Here is a 17,622-nt window from a genome sequence, read left to right as displayed (position 1 = left end):
AAGTGTATTGTACTAAAGGTTTGACTCCTTCACTTACACATATTTGACAAATGCATTGAACAACTCATGGATTGTTCATTTTATTTTTCAAAAAAGAAGCTCACACTCGTGAAATAACTCTTTATTTTATGAGGGAATCGCCAGACTAAGTTTTACTTCTTCTAAATAAAAACATAAATTCATATTCAAATACTACAAATTCACAATAGGTAAACAATTTATAATTCAATTTAAATTATAATTAAATAGAGCATTATTTTGAAAATAAACATGTTTTGCATGACCTTGGTGGTTTAATCATGTTGATAATTGTAGAAATCTAATCATCCAATAGAGGTTACTTTATCCTCTTCTCCTTCATCTTCAAGTGCATCTTCAAGTTCTTTTTCGAAACTATCTAAATCTTGATTGCAACCTTCGGCGTAATTTTGCTCATAATTATTAAAAGATGGTGGTGTTGTTTCCATCAAAGTAGAAATACTCTCCTTTTAGAGTTTGATCCTCCTAATGACTTACTAACTTTCTATGTTTTTCATAAAGGAAAACATATTGTTTGATAAATAAAGAACTAAAGAAACAATTAAAAGATTTAAGACTAAATATATGTAATAATAAAAAGAATGACCAACTAATTAAATAAAGTAATTAGAGAGAGTAAGTAGAAAAAGAATTAGAGAGTAGTCATAGACGAGATGACGAGGATGGAAAGAATAAAATCATCTTATACATACAGAAAATTATAACAGCTAGAAACGGCTAAATTTCAAAATCCAAATGTCGAATTTAGGTTGTTCCATTGAAGTTTTGTTTCTTGTAACCCATGTGATTTAATTCGCCCAATTTGATGGTATTTGTCAGAATTGCTTTTGGAGTAAACTACTGCCCATACTTCAAACTGATTTCAAGCAATTTCGGTTCCTAGCTGGTCCGGTTCCAGTTGACCCTCAGGTAAGCCCCGCATGGCCATCACTATTGTATACGACCGTGTGAATACAAACACATGATCATCTAAAGAAAAGCAAACTCATAGATCCACCAATGATGATACATGATATGTGGGGAAAGTACAAATTGAGTAAGTTTAGAAAAGAAACTGTAGAGAAGATGTATCAAATATAAACACAACGGACAATAGTTGCAATTTTCAATAGGACGATCAAGTATCAGACAATCTAAAGATATAGACAACACACAACATTAATTTCCCCATCACTCAAAAGTACACATGGCATGCCTAAGAGGCATCATCTGATGATTGTTTATTTATTACTAGGATATTAGGATGATCTGTGCTGGGTAATCTTCCTCTCCAACTCATCCTTTTTAGCACCAACCACTTTGTCCACTACACTCCCCTTCTTCATCAAAAGGAATGTTGGCATTGCTTGCACCTCAAATTCTCGTGCCACGTCCTACAGTACACATGAAATTCTGGTGTTAATACCAATTTTACAAGTTTTTTGCAACACACAAAGAACATATGAAGCATATCTCATCAGCATTTGCCAAACCTCAAGACTCTTAACAGTTTTTTTAGGGAATTTGCAAAAGATCTCATCAGCATCAGCATAACAATTTCATAAAAGGTTTTGAACACTATCATACTAAGCCACAGAGGTATACTCAGATTGAAAAACTTCATTTGAGATTTATCAAATTTAAAATCTCATTCCATTAATCACTAAAACATCCAATTGTAAGACATAGTATGCCGTGAAGTTCCAACCTTAAGATAACAAGATTGTATACAATATTGACAATTAAAACTCGATAAAATCAGAAAAATGAGAAATCGACAAACTGTCTACAGTCACTTGCATTCCATTGTGTTGCAAACTTGCACGTCTTGAAATGACAATGTACTATCTACAGTGAGTGTGTATGTGCATATGCATATGCATAATCATATTTATCTTTTTCCATCAAAATTCATAGATGCGTCTTTTCTAAAGACCAAAACCTCTACACATTGTAGCGTATACATTGTTTTAGAACAATGAGCAGCGTGGTTTGCGATGTCTAAACAAAATTACAAGTTTGAACCTCTTTTTCTAATCCAATTCGGTTCATCAACTCCTTACTCTTAAGTCTGGACCCAACAACACAATCTCACATTGAGCTCAGTCCATTTAAAGTGTCATTATTCTTACTTGAGCCAGTTTGGGCATACCAATAGCAAATTTGAAGTATATTCTTAATCTTACCTACAATGTCAAGAATACATATAAAAAAACACACTTAAACTAGAAACATATATTTCTCCTGGTAATCCCATTGAAAATGGGGCAACTACAACATCACATCATCCCAATGCCATCAAAAAGGTCTCCGACTTAGGCAGTCTAACAGAAGTCGACTATAGGCAACTTTTCTCTAGCAAAAACAAATTTGTTTCCAATTGAAACTTTATCACAAAACATGATATGCAGTTTAATAAGTACATGAGATTTGTTATTTTTTACTTTTGTCCATCATATAATGGTACATGGTAGCACTTAGCTTTTAATAAACATCAATGGTGGCAAGTTTTTTAAAGAAATTACACAGCGTAACACCATATTGTTGAACTTAAATAAACAGTAACATTATTACTTAGAATAAGATGCTTTCCATTAAATTAGTCTAAGAAGTAACATCATTTATCCTCATTCTCATTCATCTTCATTCTCATTCATCCTCTTCACTCATGTCCTTCAACCCAACTAATTAAGAAGTGATAGCTAAGCTTCCCAATTAAGAAGTGATAGCTTAATCATTATTCAACAAAGTTTCCCAAAGTTAAATTGACTTTTTATAATTAGAATGATCATCAAGCTATCACCCAACTAATTAATCATCCCAAAGTGGGAAAATGTAAGAATCTGACAGACTTTAGGTTGGACAGAATGAAACAAAATTTTTGGAGTAATACCAACTGAGTTAGGGATGCTACCACGGTTAAGTGTTCTAACACTTGATTCAAAAAAATTGACTGGAACAATTCCTGACAATTTTGGAAATTTGAGCAAATTGTTCAACCTTAGCCTGAGCAATAATCACCTGATACGGCATATTCCACAAAGCTTAGGTAATATGATTAATCTTAGGGCAACACTAAATCTTGGTAGCAACTCTTTTTCAGGTCCGAACCCTCAAATCCTGGCTAAGCTTACGTCTTTAATAAGCTTGAATCTGTCCCATAATCATTTTAGTGGGGATATCCCAGGATCATTGCCAGATAAGTTATGATCATAAGCTTAATAAGATCTGGAAGTTGGATTGAAGGACATGAGTGAAGAGGAAGAATGAGAATGAGGGTACTTTAACAATTTAACATTAGTTTTTAAACCAATTTAACGAAAAAACATAATTTTAACGAATAATGTTACTGTTCATTTAATTACAAATAGTACGTAGATTTTTTTTAAGAATTGCGTTTCTGCGTTTCTTTAAGCTAAGTGCTGCCCTATAGAATTCATAATCCAAAACCAAAAAGCAATCCATAATTGATATCAAATGTCATTCAACAATTAGAACTTTATTTGGATATGCTAGAGCAAAATCAGTATCTATAATGATGCTGGCCTAGACTATTCAACTAGTGATCTTCTCATGCTCAACTGCCATTGTTTCCAGAATAACTCTAATATGCAAAACTAATACTAGTAATTATACACTTCAAGCGAATAAAACACACGATCAAAATTAACAAACAAATAAAAAGAAAGAAATGAGAAAAAGTACGGGCAATTCATCGACGTCAATTTTGGCGAATTCAACATCAGAAAACTTGTTAGACATGGCGTTAACAGCAGGCTCCATGAACTTGCACGGTCCACACCAAGAAGCAGCAAAATCCACCACCAACTGCAATTTCAATCCATCGATTTTTCATTTACAGCAAAAGACTATTTAGGGCTTAACAAGATAATATAGGATGAAATAAAAACCAGTTGGTTAGAATCTTTGATTTCATTGAAATGAAGCAACCATCTGTTAGCTGAATGGAAAGTATGTACGCGAGATTCCGAAGATCCTTCAGCCGATTCGGCCGCCATAGCTTCTCCTCCACCGAGCAAAGATGACAATATTCCCCCCATTCTTTTTGTCCCTTACTCCCTTCTTTGCCCCCTCCTATCCTCTGTCCTAGATGCTTGTCGGCGGCTTTACTTATATGTGATTCTAAACGTCGGACTTGTAAAAGTAATAAATACCTATAAAATTATAGAATAAAGCAATCATGGGGATGTAGCTCAGATGGTAGAGCGCTCGCTTAGCATGCGAGAGGTACGGGGATCGATACCCCGCATCTCCATAATAGTTTTTTCCCATTTTTTGACATAGTATTCGACTTTCTTTGTTTAATGTTGTTATCTTTTTGCAACCACATACTCTTAACTTAAAACATAGGTGTTATCCTTTATAAGCTATCGAAATTTTACAAATCATGAAGAAAAAAAAAAGCCTCTCAAAGGATACTAATATGGAAGTATTTCTAAAAATACCCTCAATTAGATTTAAAAATATATCAAACTTTATGCTTTTTTTACGAATGGTTGAGTTTTTATTCTAGATTAATATGCATTGTTAACTTGAGGTGAAGTGTTTTGTTAAGTACTTCCACCATCTCACTTAAGTTAAATAGTGCTTTCTCATAATAAGAAGTACAAACTTCAAATTAAAAATAAAATTAGGAAAATGATATATACAACACTAAGGGCTATATATAAGAAAGAATCTTGTATATTTTTTATGTAATGCATTATTGTTTTTGCTTTGAAAACATAAAATTTAATCAAATTTTATTATTTCATCATTAATTCTTTCTTGGGAATTTAAAATAATTATAAAAAAATATTAATTATTCTCAATTTTCTATACTAGATTCTTTTGAAAACCTAAAATTATTGATAATAAATATGATTTACTAACTTTTATGTATAGCCATAAGGGCTGTAAATATCATTATCCATAAAATTAACCATAGCATGAAAGTAAGTGTAAAACTATTTAGTGAATAAGTGTGAAATTGAATGTTGAATAACTAAAGAAACTATGCTAAGATACATGGTGAGTTTTTTTAAGCTGAGGTTTTAAAATTCAAAGTGACTATTAAACATTATAAAAATCTCTTATTCTCATTGACAATATAAAAGTGGAAGCCTTATTATCAAAAGTAGTATTTTGATGTCTAAATAAGAATTTAACATCGAAAGTGGCTAATTTAATATTTCTAGGTGAAAGGTAGGGTAATATCAAAAGAAATAGAATCTGATAAAGCAAGGTCGGAGATGGAAAGAGGAAAACCTACATCTCATTCCTCATTAATGTTGGTTATTTAGAGATATTTAGGATTATTTTGAAGGAGTGCTAAACCATTTATGGATAAGCATAAAATGAGAATCTAGTGAACAAAAATATCTGCTCATGTAAAGTTGTGTCTCTCTTAGCATTCCATGTGTCCGTTGGCCATATTGATAAGCATTACATGTCATCAAAATCACGAGAAAGAAGCCTTGGTAAATGATATTAGGCTGTGACAATTCATCATATAATCTCACCGTGGCTCACTTGTGTGGACACGGGACACCCCTGGACTCGGGCCTACTAACCCACGGGTCAAGAGCGTTGACTTGCATATATACTTGGTGAGGTTCATTGTTTCCCAAAACCATATGGTTGTAGGAAGGTTAGTTCAACCAATATATATGCAAGTCAACAATTCACTATTTTATCGATGTGGGATCTTGTCTCACATGTGAGCCACATCATACCAGGAAACACCTTCGGCTCTGATATCATATTGGGCCGTGACAATTCATTACATAAGACACTGAAATTTGGTTTCAAATTTGGGAGTGTAAAAGAAATAAAAGGAAAAGAAATATGGGTGCAAGTAGTGGTAGCCAAGTGAGGAAGAAATGTTAGTGAATTGCTACTTGGGTAATATATCATCAAAAAAGAAAAATTAACTATGAAGGAATACCTTGTACAGTTGGCAATAACAACCATTTATACTCTCAATTTGCAGCTCTTATTTCCTTTTCCAATTTCTGTAATTCCTAAAATCAACAAACTCAACTTTCAATTTCAATTCAACTACTCCTTTGTCAATGGTATTTGAACAATTGGAGTCTGATCTATAATTCGCAAAGAAGGATTAGATTAGTCATTCCTTTGTCATTAGTAGTTGGAGCCATTTATACTCTCAATTTGCAGCTCTGAAGATTTGATGATTTTGGAGTATTTTGTTCATGAAAAATACAGTTTTTTTTGCTATATTCTATATTACAGAGTAACTTCTTCTATTCTATATATACATGAGTACTGTTTTATTAAGAAACTGAATCATAACTGCCTAAAATAACTGATTAATATTAAGTAACTGAATAATAAAGAAACTTCCTTCCCATACTCCCCCTCAAGTTAGGTCGTGGGATCACTGATGCCTAACTTGCATAAAGTGTTATTGAAGACCTCTGATGAAACTGCTTTTGTGAGAATGTCAGCTAGTTGGTCTTTAGATCTAATAAAAGGGAGACGGATGACCTTGCTTTCTAGTTTCTCCTTGATAAAGTGTCGATCAATCTCTACATGTTTCGTTCGATCATATTGGACTGGATTTTCAGAGATACTTATTGCTGCTTTGTTATCACAATATAGAAGGCTTGTCTGTGTCTGGTGAAAACCTAGCTCTCCTAGAAGTTTCCTAATCCACAGAATCTTTGTAACTCCTTTTGCTATCCCTCTACATTCTGCTTCAGCACTGGATAGAGCCACTACCTTCTGTTTCTTACTCTTCCAAGTGACTAGATTACCCCCTATAAGAGTGAAGTACCCCGAGGTAGACTTCCTGTCGTCCCGATCACCAGCCCAATCTGCATCTGTATAACCAACAAGATCAAGATTATCATTCTTTGAGTAGAAAACTCCCTTATTACTGGTTCCCTTTAAGTATCTCAGGATCCTCAGGATTGCTGTCATGTGTTCCACTTGAGGTCAGTGCATGAACTTGCTTACAATCCCTACTGCGTAGGCAATATCTGGTCTCGTGTGGAATAAGTAGATCAGTTTTCCCACCATCCTTCTATAACGATCTTGATCTGCCACTTCTGCCCCTTCAACGATTTGTAGACCATGATTAGCTACCATAGGAGTATCTGCTGGCTTGCAGTCTAACATGCCTGCTTCTGCTAAGAGATCTAAAATGTACTTTCTCTGATTGATGAATATCCCCTTTCTTGATCTTAGAACTTCTATTCCAAGGAAGTATTTCAGTTGTTCCAAATCCTTCATCTCAAACTCTTGGAATAATTTGCTCCTGAGTCGATCAATTTCCTTGGAGTCGTTTCCGGTAATCACCATATCATCTACATAGATCACGAGGCATGTAATTTGGTTTCCACTCCTCCTGAGAAATAGATTATGGTCTGAGTTGCTCTGTTTGTAGCCAAATCTCTTCATTGCTGTAGTGAATCTCCCAAACCACGCCCTAGGGGATTGTTTCAATCCGTATAGTGCTCTTTTAAGTCGACACCCCTCTCATTGGCTATACTTATCTGAGTACCCGGGTGGTGGCTTCATGTACACCTCTTCTTCAATCTCTCCATGTAAGAAGGCATTTTTTACATCAAATTGAAATAAAGGCCATTCTTTATTTGCTACTACTGAGAAGAGAACTCGAATGGTATCGATTTTAGCTACAGGTGATAATGTTTTCGAGTAGTCTACCCCATAAGTCTGTGTGTACCCTTTAGCAACAAGCCTTGCTTTATACCTCTCAATGGTTCCATCTAGCATGATACTTGACTGAGAAAACCCATTTACAGCCAACCGTCTTCTTATCACCTTGTAATCTACAATTCTCCCACGTTCTGTTTTTCTGGAGAGCTATGATCTCTTCGTCCATAGCTTGTTTCCACTGTGGTTCTTGGAGGGCTTCTTCAGTGGTTTTCGGAATAGTACTGGAATAAAGGGATGCATTGAAGGCAACAGCTGTTTGTGATAGTTGTTCATCATCCGGTCTACCAATAGGATATCATGATCTCTGGGATTCATACTTAGGATCATACCTCTTAGGAGGCATTCCTCTTGTACTTCAAGGGGGCAAATTATATTTCCTGGGGACCACAACACTACTTGGCACAATATAGTCAGTGGATATATTAATGAAAGGAGCAGTAGGACTCGGTGTTAGGTGGGTTTAGGGTTTGGTGATTATAAAAGGGGGTGTTGGGGCATTTAAAGGTAGGCGTCCCTTTCCCTTCCCCTTGTCTGACGGCTGTTTTTCCTTTCTCTTCCCATTTCTTTTTCTCACCATTATTGGCTCCCTGTTCTGTGATTACTGTTGCCTCTCCTTCCCCCTTGCTCCATCCTTCTAGTTCACCTGATTTCAGACATGATGTCGATTGATCGGCAGTACTGAGGTTAGCCTTGCCGCCGGTCCGGCTTGCCGGTGCCTTGGTGGCGGCTTTTCTTTTCTGTAGATCGTCCCACCACTCGGGGTACCCCACAAGTTTGAAGCATCCCTCCTTTGTATGCTTGGAACCACCACAGTGAGTCCATCGGAGTTTCCTCCGGTCATCCTCTTCTCGGCTTCTTTGGAAAGGTTTGTTTCTCGTGGCTAAACCCGATCCAATCTCTGAGGGACGAGTTCCCGGTGATGAGACGCCGTTCATAATTTTCTGCCGTGTGATCTCCCGTCTGATTGATGCATAGGTTGTCTCCACCATCGGTAAAGGTTCACTATTGAGAATATCCCGTCTTTCTTTGTCTAGATTATCGTTAATCCCCGTGAGGAATTGATATAATCTTTGTCTCTGGATGTATTTGTTGAATTCTGTTATATCCTGTGGACATGTCATTGGATTTGGCATTCTTCCATCGATTTCTTTCCATAGTATGTTGAGTTTACCGTAGTAAACTTCGATATTGTCGTTGTCCTGCCTTAATCTTGCTGCTTTTGAACTCAAATCGAAAATTTGTAGTTCGTCCCTACCACATCCTAAGAGACTTTCGATCCCTTTGTTTCCATTGGGTGTAATTGGGGTCTGACGGTGGTGGGGGTCCGGTAGCCGCCCCCAACCACCAATTGCTACGTGCATTAGCTTGCACCATTTCGTATAATTGTTGTATGTGAGTTTTTCTGAAATCTTGAGTGATGTTGGATTTTCTGTTTGATTGGTTACTTTGTTGAGTTTCTGGAACATCTGTTCCATCTGTTCCATTGACATTAGGGTTTGCTGTGTTTGCTCTTCTGATACATCGGCCATTTGCAAGGTAAGAAATGGTAGATGATGAGGCCTTCCCGGATCTAAACCCTAAGGATCTGATACCATGAAGATTTGATGATTTTGGAGTATTTTGTTCATGAAAATACAGTTTTTTTGCTATATTCTATATTACAGAGTAACTTCTTCTATTCTATATATACATGAGTATTGTTCTATTAAGAAACTAAATCATAACTGCCTAAAATAACTGATTAATATTAAATAACTGAATAATAAAGAAACTTTCTTCCCATAAGCTCTTATTTCCTTTTCTAATTTCTGTAATTCCTAAAATCAACAAACTCAACTTTCAATTTCAAATCAACTGCTCCTTTGTCAATGGTATTTGAACAATTGGAGTCTAATCTATAATTCGCAAAGAAGGATTAGATTAGTCATTCCTTTATCAATAGTAGTTGGAGCCATTTATACTCTCAATTTGCAGCTCTTATTTCCTTTTCCAGTTTCTATAATTCCTAAAAATCAACAAACTCATCTTTCAATTTCAGTTCAACTGCTCCTTTGTCAAGGGTATTTGAACAATTGGAGTCTGATCTATAATTCACAAAGAAGGATTAGATTAGTCATTCCTTTGTCAATAGTAGTTGGAGCCATTTATACTCTCAATTTACAGCTCTGATTTCCTTTTCCAATTTCTATAATTCATAAAATCAACAAACTCATCTTTCAATTTCAGTTCAACTGCTCCTTTGTCAATGGTATTTGAAGAATTGGAGTCTGATCTATAATTCGCAAAGAAGGATTAGATTAGTCATTCCTTTGTCAATAGTAGTTGGAGCTTGAACCAAAATTCTAGTGAATCGTCCTTCCGCCATTAATGAAGGTCGAAATTGAAAGGAAATAGAGTGAGATTGGCTGAATTCTTCAGCAAATGCAAAATCCTAATTTAGGACGCCATGAAAATGAGAAAAATGAACAACACATGGGACAGTACAGAAAGAGAGAGAGAATGGTGCGCATTCTATTGAGTTGTATTAGAATTAGAATTAGAATAAATTTATAAGGGGTTTTAATGGTGGAGCTCAAGAGATTATTAAAGGAAGAGTTTTATTGGTGGTGGTGGTGGTGGTGTTGGGGTGGGAGGATAGTGGTGATTGGGAGGGATAGAGAGAGATTGGGGAAGAAGGGTTTAATTGGGGGTAATTGGGTAATTAGGTTAGATTAATGAATTTAATTGAAAGTCAAAGGTCATTTATCATTGTCAAAGGCCATTTAGTTGGTCATGCAATTGTATCGATGTCGTGTTTGGTAATTTGAAGACTATTATTTGTAAAAAAAAAAAAAAAACTTCAAGGCTGTTTATTTTAAAATGCCTAAACTTCAAGGCCGTAGTTGGTAATTGATCCTATTTTTTAATAACATTTCATCATCATTGAAGCCACGTTTCTCTCTAGTTTTCTTATTTACAGGAGATTCATCTGTTACAAGCTTACAACCTTCGAATTCCACATCGGTAATGTTGTTTCCACTTCTTATTCCCCGTGTATAAATTCGTTATATTATCCTGCAAATACTTGGGCGTTTCAAAATCCTCAATAACATCAACTATGAAAGTTGTTTCTTTGTCTTCTTCTTTTCATTATTGTCATCACGTACTCACTTCTTTTCATTTAGTATTGTAACATCATTGAAAACACATTAACATGGGAAGATATAAAAAAAAAATTCTCACTTTTAAAACTCGGTCTTTACTCTTGGTTATAAAGCGCTTCTTAACACAATTGTTCTGTGTTAGATATGCTCCAAAAATTAGCTTTTTTATTGCTATTCCTAGTTTTTAGTTATTAGTGGTAATTATATAAGTTAGTTTTATTTAATAAGCTATTAGTTGTAGTGGGTTAGTGAGTTATAATTTTTCACATTTGGTACTAAATTAGTGGCTGAATTTTAGCAAACTTAGTTATTTTCATCTCTTATTAAATCCCTTGGTAACTTTTCATTAAGATGTGAAAAACAACGCATTAGTGACTTTACGTATCTTTGTTCTTTAATATTTTCTTTAATTTTTCCTAACATAGTGATATTAGAGCATCATGTTTCAATCTTGGACAAAAATTTAAATCTTCCGCTAAGTATCTGAGTGGTGAAGTGAAAAAATCAGTTAGCATTGGTCGAGTCGAGGTTTGAGTATGTGTCAGATGTGATAAGAACCTCATCAAAACATGTCATGACACTGTTTACATGAGAGCAATAGATGGTTGGAAGACATTACAAGTTTCTTTGCAAGTATGTCAGGTTGGTTACTTTAATAAATATTTTTTTGTTTTAGTCCATTAAAAAAGCATTGTTTGAGTATAATGGAAAACAAGACTTGTAATAATTGAGGTTAAGTTGCAATCTTCAGAAGTAAGAAAGTTGTGCCCAATGTAGAGAGGATTTGCAAGATTGTTTGATATCAAGATGAATAATGAAGAGAAGTGCTTTAAAATGTCAAGGTTTGGTGATTATGTGCATCAACAAGCTAAGTTTGGTGATGAAAAGTATTCACAAATTTTTTGAAAGAAGTGCTCCATTGATGGTTGGTGATAATATGCATCATTAAAGTGTAATTGATGATCAGGAGAAATACATTGCGATATGAAGAGATAATGGAGATAGGTGCTTCATGAAAATGATAAAGAAATTTTGGAGCAAGTGGGTGTGTTGAAGTATGCTTCAAAAATTAGTTTTTTATTGCTATTAGTTAGTAGTGGTAATTATGTAAGTTGGTTTTATTTAATAAAGTCGGTAGTGGTAATTATGTAAAGTTGGTTTTATTTAATAAGTTATTAGTAGTAGTGGGTTAGTGGGTTATTTAACTTTCCACATTTGGCACTAAGTTAGTGGCTTAATTTTAGGATATTTAGTTATTTGCATCTCTATTTAAATCCTTTGTAACTTTTCATTCATCATCAGCGTATTCAGTGTATTCCTCTCATACGAAATATGATCAAGGTGTAGGGAGGGAAGAAATGCGGCAACTCATACCCGTATAGGAGGACGAGGTCAAAGAGTTTCCTAGCTCAAAAGAGCTCCTCAGAAAAAATAATAATGCAGTAGTACTTCTACGTTTATCACTCTACCCCTACTTACTTTCTTTAATTTTTTCCAACAATGTGTATCATTGTATCACCTTTGTTCTTCTCAACTTCCTTAATAGCTTTGATGTGAAGCCATCATCCACACCCAAATTTTTTTTAATGGTGAACCTTATCCCACAAAATAGGAGTTCCTCGTCCTATTTCCTAACCTTTCACAATGAAAACAAACAAAAGAGAGGTTGTCATACTTGACACCAATCTTCCATAGATATCCTTCTCGCATTTTCAAAGAATCAAAGAGTATTATGTTATTCATAACAGTGAACCAAACAATGGTAAGTTTTTTTGTTTATTTCAAAATTTTGCTTTAACACTGAAAACTGGGCCTTTTAACATCAAAAGTGACTAATTAAGCATCAACACTAGATATCTAATAAGTACAGTGAAATTAGATATTGATTTTAGCATTGAAAGTAATTAAGTTAACAACCATAGTCTCGTGGTCATCATCATATTCAGTATATTCCGCCCATAGAAAAACTATGATCAGAGTCTAGGGAGGGAAGGAAGACGACAACCCATACCAATAAAGGATACCGCCACCAAAAAGTCCCTCGACTCGAGAAAGATCAAGAGAATTTCCTGTAACAAATAGCACTAAGTGAAGCTAAAGCTAACTCCGCAAGCTTGCATCTTATCACACAAGAGTGACCCTTAAACATAAAATAAAAACATAAAATAAAGATAAATAAAAGGCATATAAATAAAATAAAATAATATAAAAATAAAAGTATAATAATAATAATAATAATAATAATAATAATAACAAGTCTAGGGCATACATTTACTGTAGACTAGTTTTTTGTGTTCAAAAAGCTGTGGGTGCTTAACTTTTTACTCGACTCCCTACTAATTTTTTGTAAAGTCCTTTCTATGAAATGGAATAACTTATAATAATAATAATAATAATAATAATAATAATAATAATAGTAATAATAAGACGAACGAGTAAAAGCTAGAGAAGAAGAGCACCAAGAGATAAGCGAAAGAGAATTAATAGTCTAAAATATGAATAAGACACCTTCAACTATACCTCTATCCCTGGTCAGGTCCTTAGAGAGGTATAGCTCATGCAAGTCATCTTTTTATTTGCTCATTCCAAGTTGTCTTAGGTCTTTTTCGACTTCTCTAACCCTCTATTATGATGTTTTCTATCCTCTTCACAGGAACGTCAAAAGTATTTCTCTCCACATGTTCATACAATCTTAATATATATATATATATATATGTATATATCACAATTTCCAAAAATCGATTAGTGGGTACGATCAACGATGATGAATAACGCGAGTATTTACAAAGTGAAAGAATGTGAAGCACGAAAATGAAGTCATTGACTTGGAAATACTTGGTCAAGCAAGCAAAAGTTTGAACAATATTAAAAATTGCCAATTTCTTTTTAGACTTTTCTTTGTAAGTGGATAGGAACTACCAAGGGAAGACTATTAGAATAGTACTCCAAACCAAGTTGCTAAAAACAGTTGACTAATACTCTTCCCGCAATTTAATACTCCTTTATCTAATTTAATTTTTAGCTTAATATATATAAAAAACTTAAAAAATTCAGCTGTAATTTATAAATTATTATAAAAGATAAAAACATACTAAAAGAATAGACAAATCACAAAAAAATAAATTAAAAATTTGAAAATATCATCATGTTTAAGACAAGCCAGCTGATATAAAACTAAGTATTTTAGGCTTCGCCATTGCCACTTGCTAGCGTGCTCCGCCACGTTCTCGAGCAGCTGTACTTTCTTTCTCTTCACCATCACCAGCCACCCCGCTCTTTCCTTTGTCTATCTAACTGTAAGAATTTCTCCTTTCTTCCGTTTTACAATTACACGCCATTGTTATGTTATGTATATGATCTTCCAAGTTTGCTTAATTTGCTTTTTCATTAATTTGCTTTTTCATGAATTCAAACAGAGTACCACTTTTAGTCTAGTTCATGTTTTAATTAAATGAATTTCAAAGTAGTTTATGATTTAGTCAACTGGGCACCTTTTCTATAGGGTGAAGGAATATCATTAGGCATTAGCCCTTATTTTGGTTTATTAGATCATAGACTTAGAAGTAGGATGGGTTAGAATTTAGAAATTGGGTCCTGACAATTTAAATAAGGAGGAGGAGGAGAGCTAATCAAGTAAAAATCCAAAGGAAATAATTAGGCCCCGTAAAAGCTGATTAGACCTGCTAACCCTATCTAAACCTAACTCAAAATAAGTGGGTTTGGGTTAAGACTTTTGACCCAATTAATCAAATGGATTGACCCAACCTTTTTTATTTATTAAATGAATTAGATTTAAGTAAAAATTTTAAATCTGAAACAAACCTGTATGACCTATTTAATAAATGTGTTAGATTTTGAGTTAAATCAATAAGCATAACTTAAACTTAATTTATTTAATATTTTCTTATTTTTATAATAAAAACAAAATAAATAATAAGAAAAAGAAAATTAAAAATTATGGTCTAAAAGATTCGATGTAATCAATGTTAAAAACCTTAAAATGAAAACAAAAACTATAAACAGGTTAAGTGGGTTGAAATCAGGTTGACCTACATGTCGGGTCAGGGTTGTGATTTTTGACCCAATTAACTAAATGGGTTGGGTTTGGGTCAAGGGTTTTCTGACCAATTAAAATATAACCCGAACCCTGTCCAACCTAATCTGTTTGACAAGTCTATTGACAGTAATAGAATTACTCCTTAAGTTTATAAAGTGCATATCGTCTTCTTTTTCTCCGACGTAGGAAAATTCACATGTGGTTAATAATTGACCTTTTTAACAATCACCCTTACGTGTAACTGTCTTTCAAATTTTAGCCTAGTAGATGGGTTACAAACCTTTAGTACCCCATAACGAAGGGTAAGATTGAATGCCTAGTTACAATCACCCAACGACAAACAAGGCTCTAAAAGCATGTTAGATTGTCCTATTGATTCTACCTATGATTACACATAGATTGATCCTCTAATATTTCTAATTTGATTTGTTTCCCTCTTAATTAATTCTTATTGATTCTAACCTTATTGAGTTGGTTCTTTCCTACTCACTACAAAAACTGCCTTGGCCAAATCACTACTTTATATATATTGATGATGAATACAAATCTCTAAAACCATAATTCATAATTTCTAAAGTATCTTTTAGGTCTATTTTGTACACCACAACAATGGGGAACTTGTTATGTTGTGTTCAAGTCGACCAATCCACAGTTGCAATCAAGGAGAGCTTTGGCAAGTATAATGATGTGCTCGACCCAGGGTGTCATTGCGTCCCTTGGTTTATTGGTCATCAGATAGCCGGAAAACTCAGTCTTCGTGTACAACAGCTGGATGTACGGTGTGAGACCAAGACCAAGGTCAGTCTACCTATAGTCTTGATGCACAATCATTCAACTAGTACTTCAATCATATATGTACTTCTATGTACCTTTTTGTTGTGTTATTTGACTAATAAAGCCCGCTTAATCTCAACTCAAATAGAACAACAATTGAGGAATAGAGTAGTGCTCTTAGTCATGTGTTCGTTATGCGTGACTTTGTACGTTGACAACCTGTATGGTTAGTGGTACTAAAGGGTGGTAATAAGAATGATTTATAGTATACAATTTCATCAAAAGTTTCAAGTTATTCCTATGGTAATGAAACTTTAATCACAAAGTTTTTGTTTATAAATTTCCATTACCACCTAATACCACCTCTTACAATGATAATGCATTAATTTATGAAGAAAATGAGATGATTGAAATTGGACAACTATGGCCATCATGGCCCATCAAGATAGCAAGAGATTTTTCAACTAAAATTACACTAGTTTTCATTCTAATTACCACTGTTTATTACCCACCTACCAAACGGGCCGTCAAGAGGATTGAAGAATCAATGAAATTATTGTAATTGTTGTGTAGGACAATGTGTTTGTCAATGTTGTTGCGTCCATTCAATATCGTGCCCTTGCTGAGAAAGCAAGTGATGCATTTTACAAGCTGAGCAACACTCGTTCACAAATTCAAGCCTATGTTTTTGATGGTAAATAACTAAATATGATGTTACAGAATCCAACAGTTTCTATATACAAAACCTTATATAAGTTTTTAAATTTCTCACACTTTTTCTTATTGTTGCAGTGATTAGAGCTAGTGTTCCAAGGCTAAATGTGGATGATGTGTTCGAGCAGAAGAGTGAAATCGCCAAAGCAGTTGCTGATGAACTCGAAAAAGTAAGTAAATCATTAAGATTTATGTTCGTTTTCGATTGAGTGTCTAATGCTCTGTATATTAGTCTGATTTTGATGATCATAACTGTGAAATTTCTTCAGGCAATGTCCCATTATGGTTTTGAGATTGTTCAAACTTTGATCGTTGATATTGAACCCGATGAACATGTCAAGCGGGCTATGAACGAAATTAATGCTGGTAAGAAGCTCATTATGCTCTTCTTTGTCCTGCTTTTTCATCCATTCCATTGAAAGAATTTCTATTCATGTCTCTTTTGAAAACTTCATGCGCTATATATGTATATTCTAACAAAATTTATTTATGATATGGTTTCATCGAGAGACGCACCTTATATATAGGTTAAAAAGCTCATCTCATACATATTATGAGAACTGAGAGACAGTCTCTCACAAAAGTAACTCATATTCTAAATGACAACTAAAACTTTTGTGGGGTTAAATTCTACAATTTTCCGCTGCATTTTCTAAGTCAAACTCTGATAAGGGCTCTTCGACTTTATCAGCTGCAAGATTGAGAGTGGCAGCAAATGACAAGGCTGAAGCAGAGAAGATAATACAGATAAAAAAAGCAGAAGGCGAGGCAGAATCCAAGTACCTTTCGGGGATGGGTATAGCTAGGCAACGACAAGCCATCGTAGATGGTCTTAGAGACAGTGTACTCGGCTTTTCTGTTAATGTTCCCGGGACAAGTGCAAAGGACGTTATGGATATGATTCTTGTCACACAGTACTTTGATACGATGAAGGAAATAGGGGCTGCTTCTAAGACATCTGCTGTGTTTATCCCGCATGGACCTGGGGCTGTGCGCGACATTGCCACACAGATTAGAGATGGGCTGCTGCAATCATCTGCCGTTCAAACTCAATGATCACTGTATCGTATTGTGAAAAATATACTTCGTGCATACATTTATCGGGCTCTTTAAATTTACGTTTGTTTGCGCTTGTTTTTCAATTGGGTTCTTCTGTCGATTTGCTTCCTTCCTGAAAAATTGTTGTTTAACTAGCGTGTCTGGATTGGTTTT

General features: G+C 34.5%; 2 protein-coding genes and 1 non-coding gene across 4 annotated transcripts; 2 read left to right on the top strand and 1 right to left on the bottom strand.

Moving 5' to 3' along the window:
* Positions 1–1,094: 1,094 nt before the first annotated feature.
* Positions 1,095–4,149, bottom strand: LOC130801928 (thioredoxin H2). Its single transcript, XM_057665877.1, has 3 exons — positions 3,930–4,149; positions 3,724–3,846; positions 1,095–1,412 (listed from the first exon to the last, which is right to left on the bottom strand). Exons 1-3 carry the CDS (start codon positions 4,077–4,079, stop codon positions 1,278–1,280), a joined length of 408 nt encoding a protein of 135 aa, XP_057521860.1. The 5' UTR covers positions 4,080–4,149; the 3' UTR covers positions 1,095–1,277.
* Positions 4,150–4,221: 72 nt separating this feature from the next.
* On the top strand, positions 4,222–4,294 carry TRNAA-AGC (transfer RNA alanine (anticodon AGC)). Its single transcript has one exon. It is a non-coding gene; the product is annotated as a tRNA-Ala (tRNA).
* A 9,634-nt stretch (positions 4,295–13,928) lies between these two features.
* LOC130801926 (hypersensitive-induced reaction 1 protein) lies at positions 13,929–17,622 on the top strand. 2 transcript variants are annotated; one of them, XM_057665876.1, is made up of 6 exons: positions 13,929–14,161; positions 15,510–15,720; positions 16,270–16,390; positions 16,489–16,580; positions 16,680–16,776; positions 17,102–17,622. In XM_057665876.1, exons 2-6 carry the CDS (start codon positions 15,532–15,534, stop codon positions 17,464–17,466), a joined length of 864 nt encoding a protein of 287 aa, XP_057521859.1. In that variant the 5' UTR covers positions 13,929–14,161; positions 15,510–15,531; the 3' UTR covers positions 17,467–17,622. The 2 variants fall into 2 exon arrangements, with proteins under 2 accessions (XP_057521859.1, XP_057521858.1); XM_057665875.1 differs by having other exon boundaries at positions 15,500–15,720.

The sequence above is a fragment of the Amaranthus tricolor genome, chromosome 15, assembly GCF_026212465.1.
Source record: "Amaranthus tricolor cultivar Red isolate AtriRed21 chromosome 15, ASM2621246v1, whole genome shotgun sequence".
NCBI lineage: Eukaryota > Viridiplantae > Streptophyta > Magnoliopsida > Caryophyllales > Amaranthaceae > Amaranthus > Amaranthus tricolor.
This window is presented reverse-complemented; position numbering and strand designations above follow the sequence as displayed.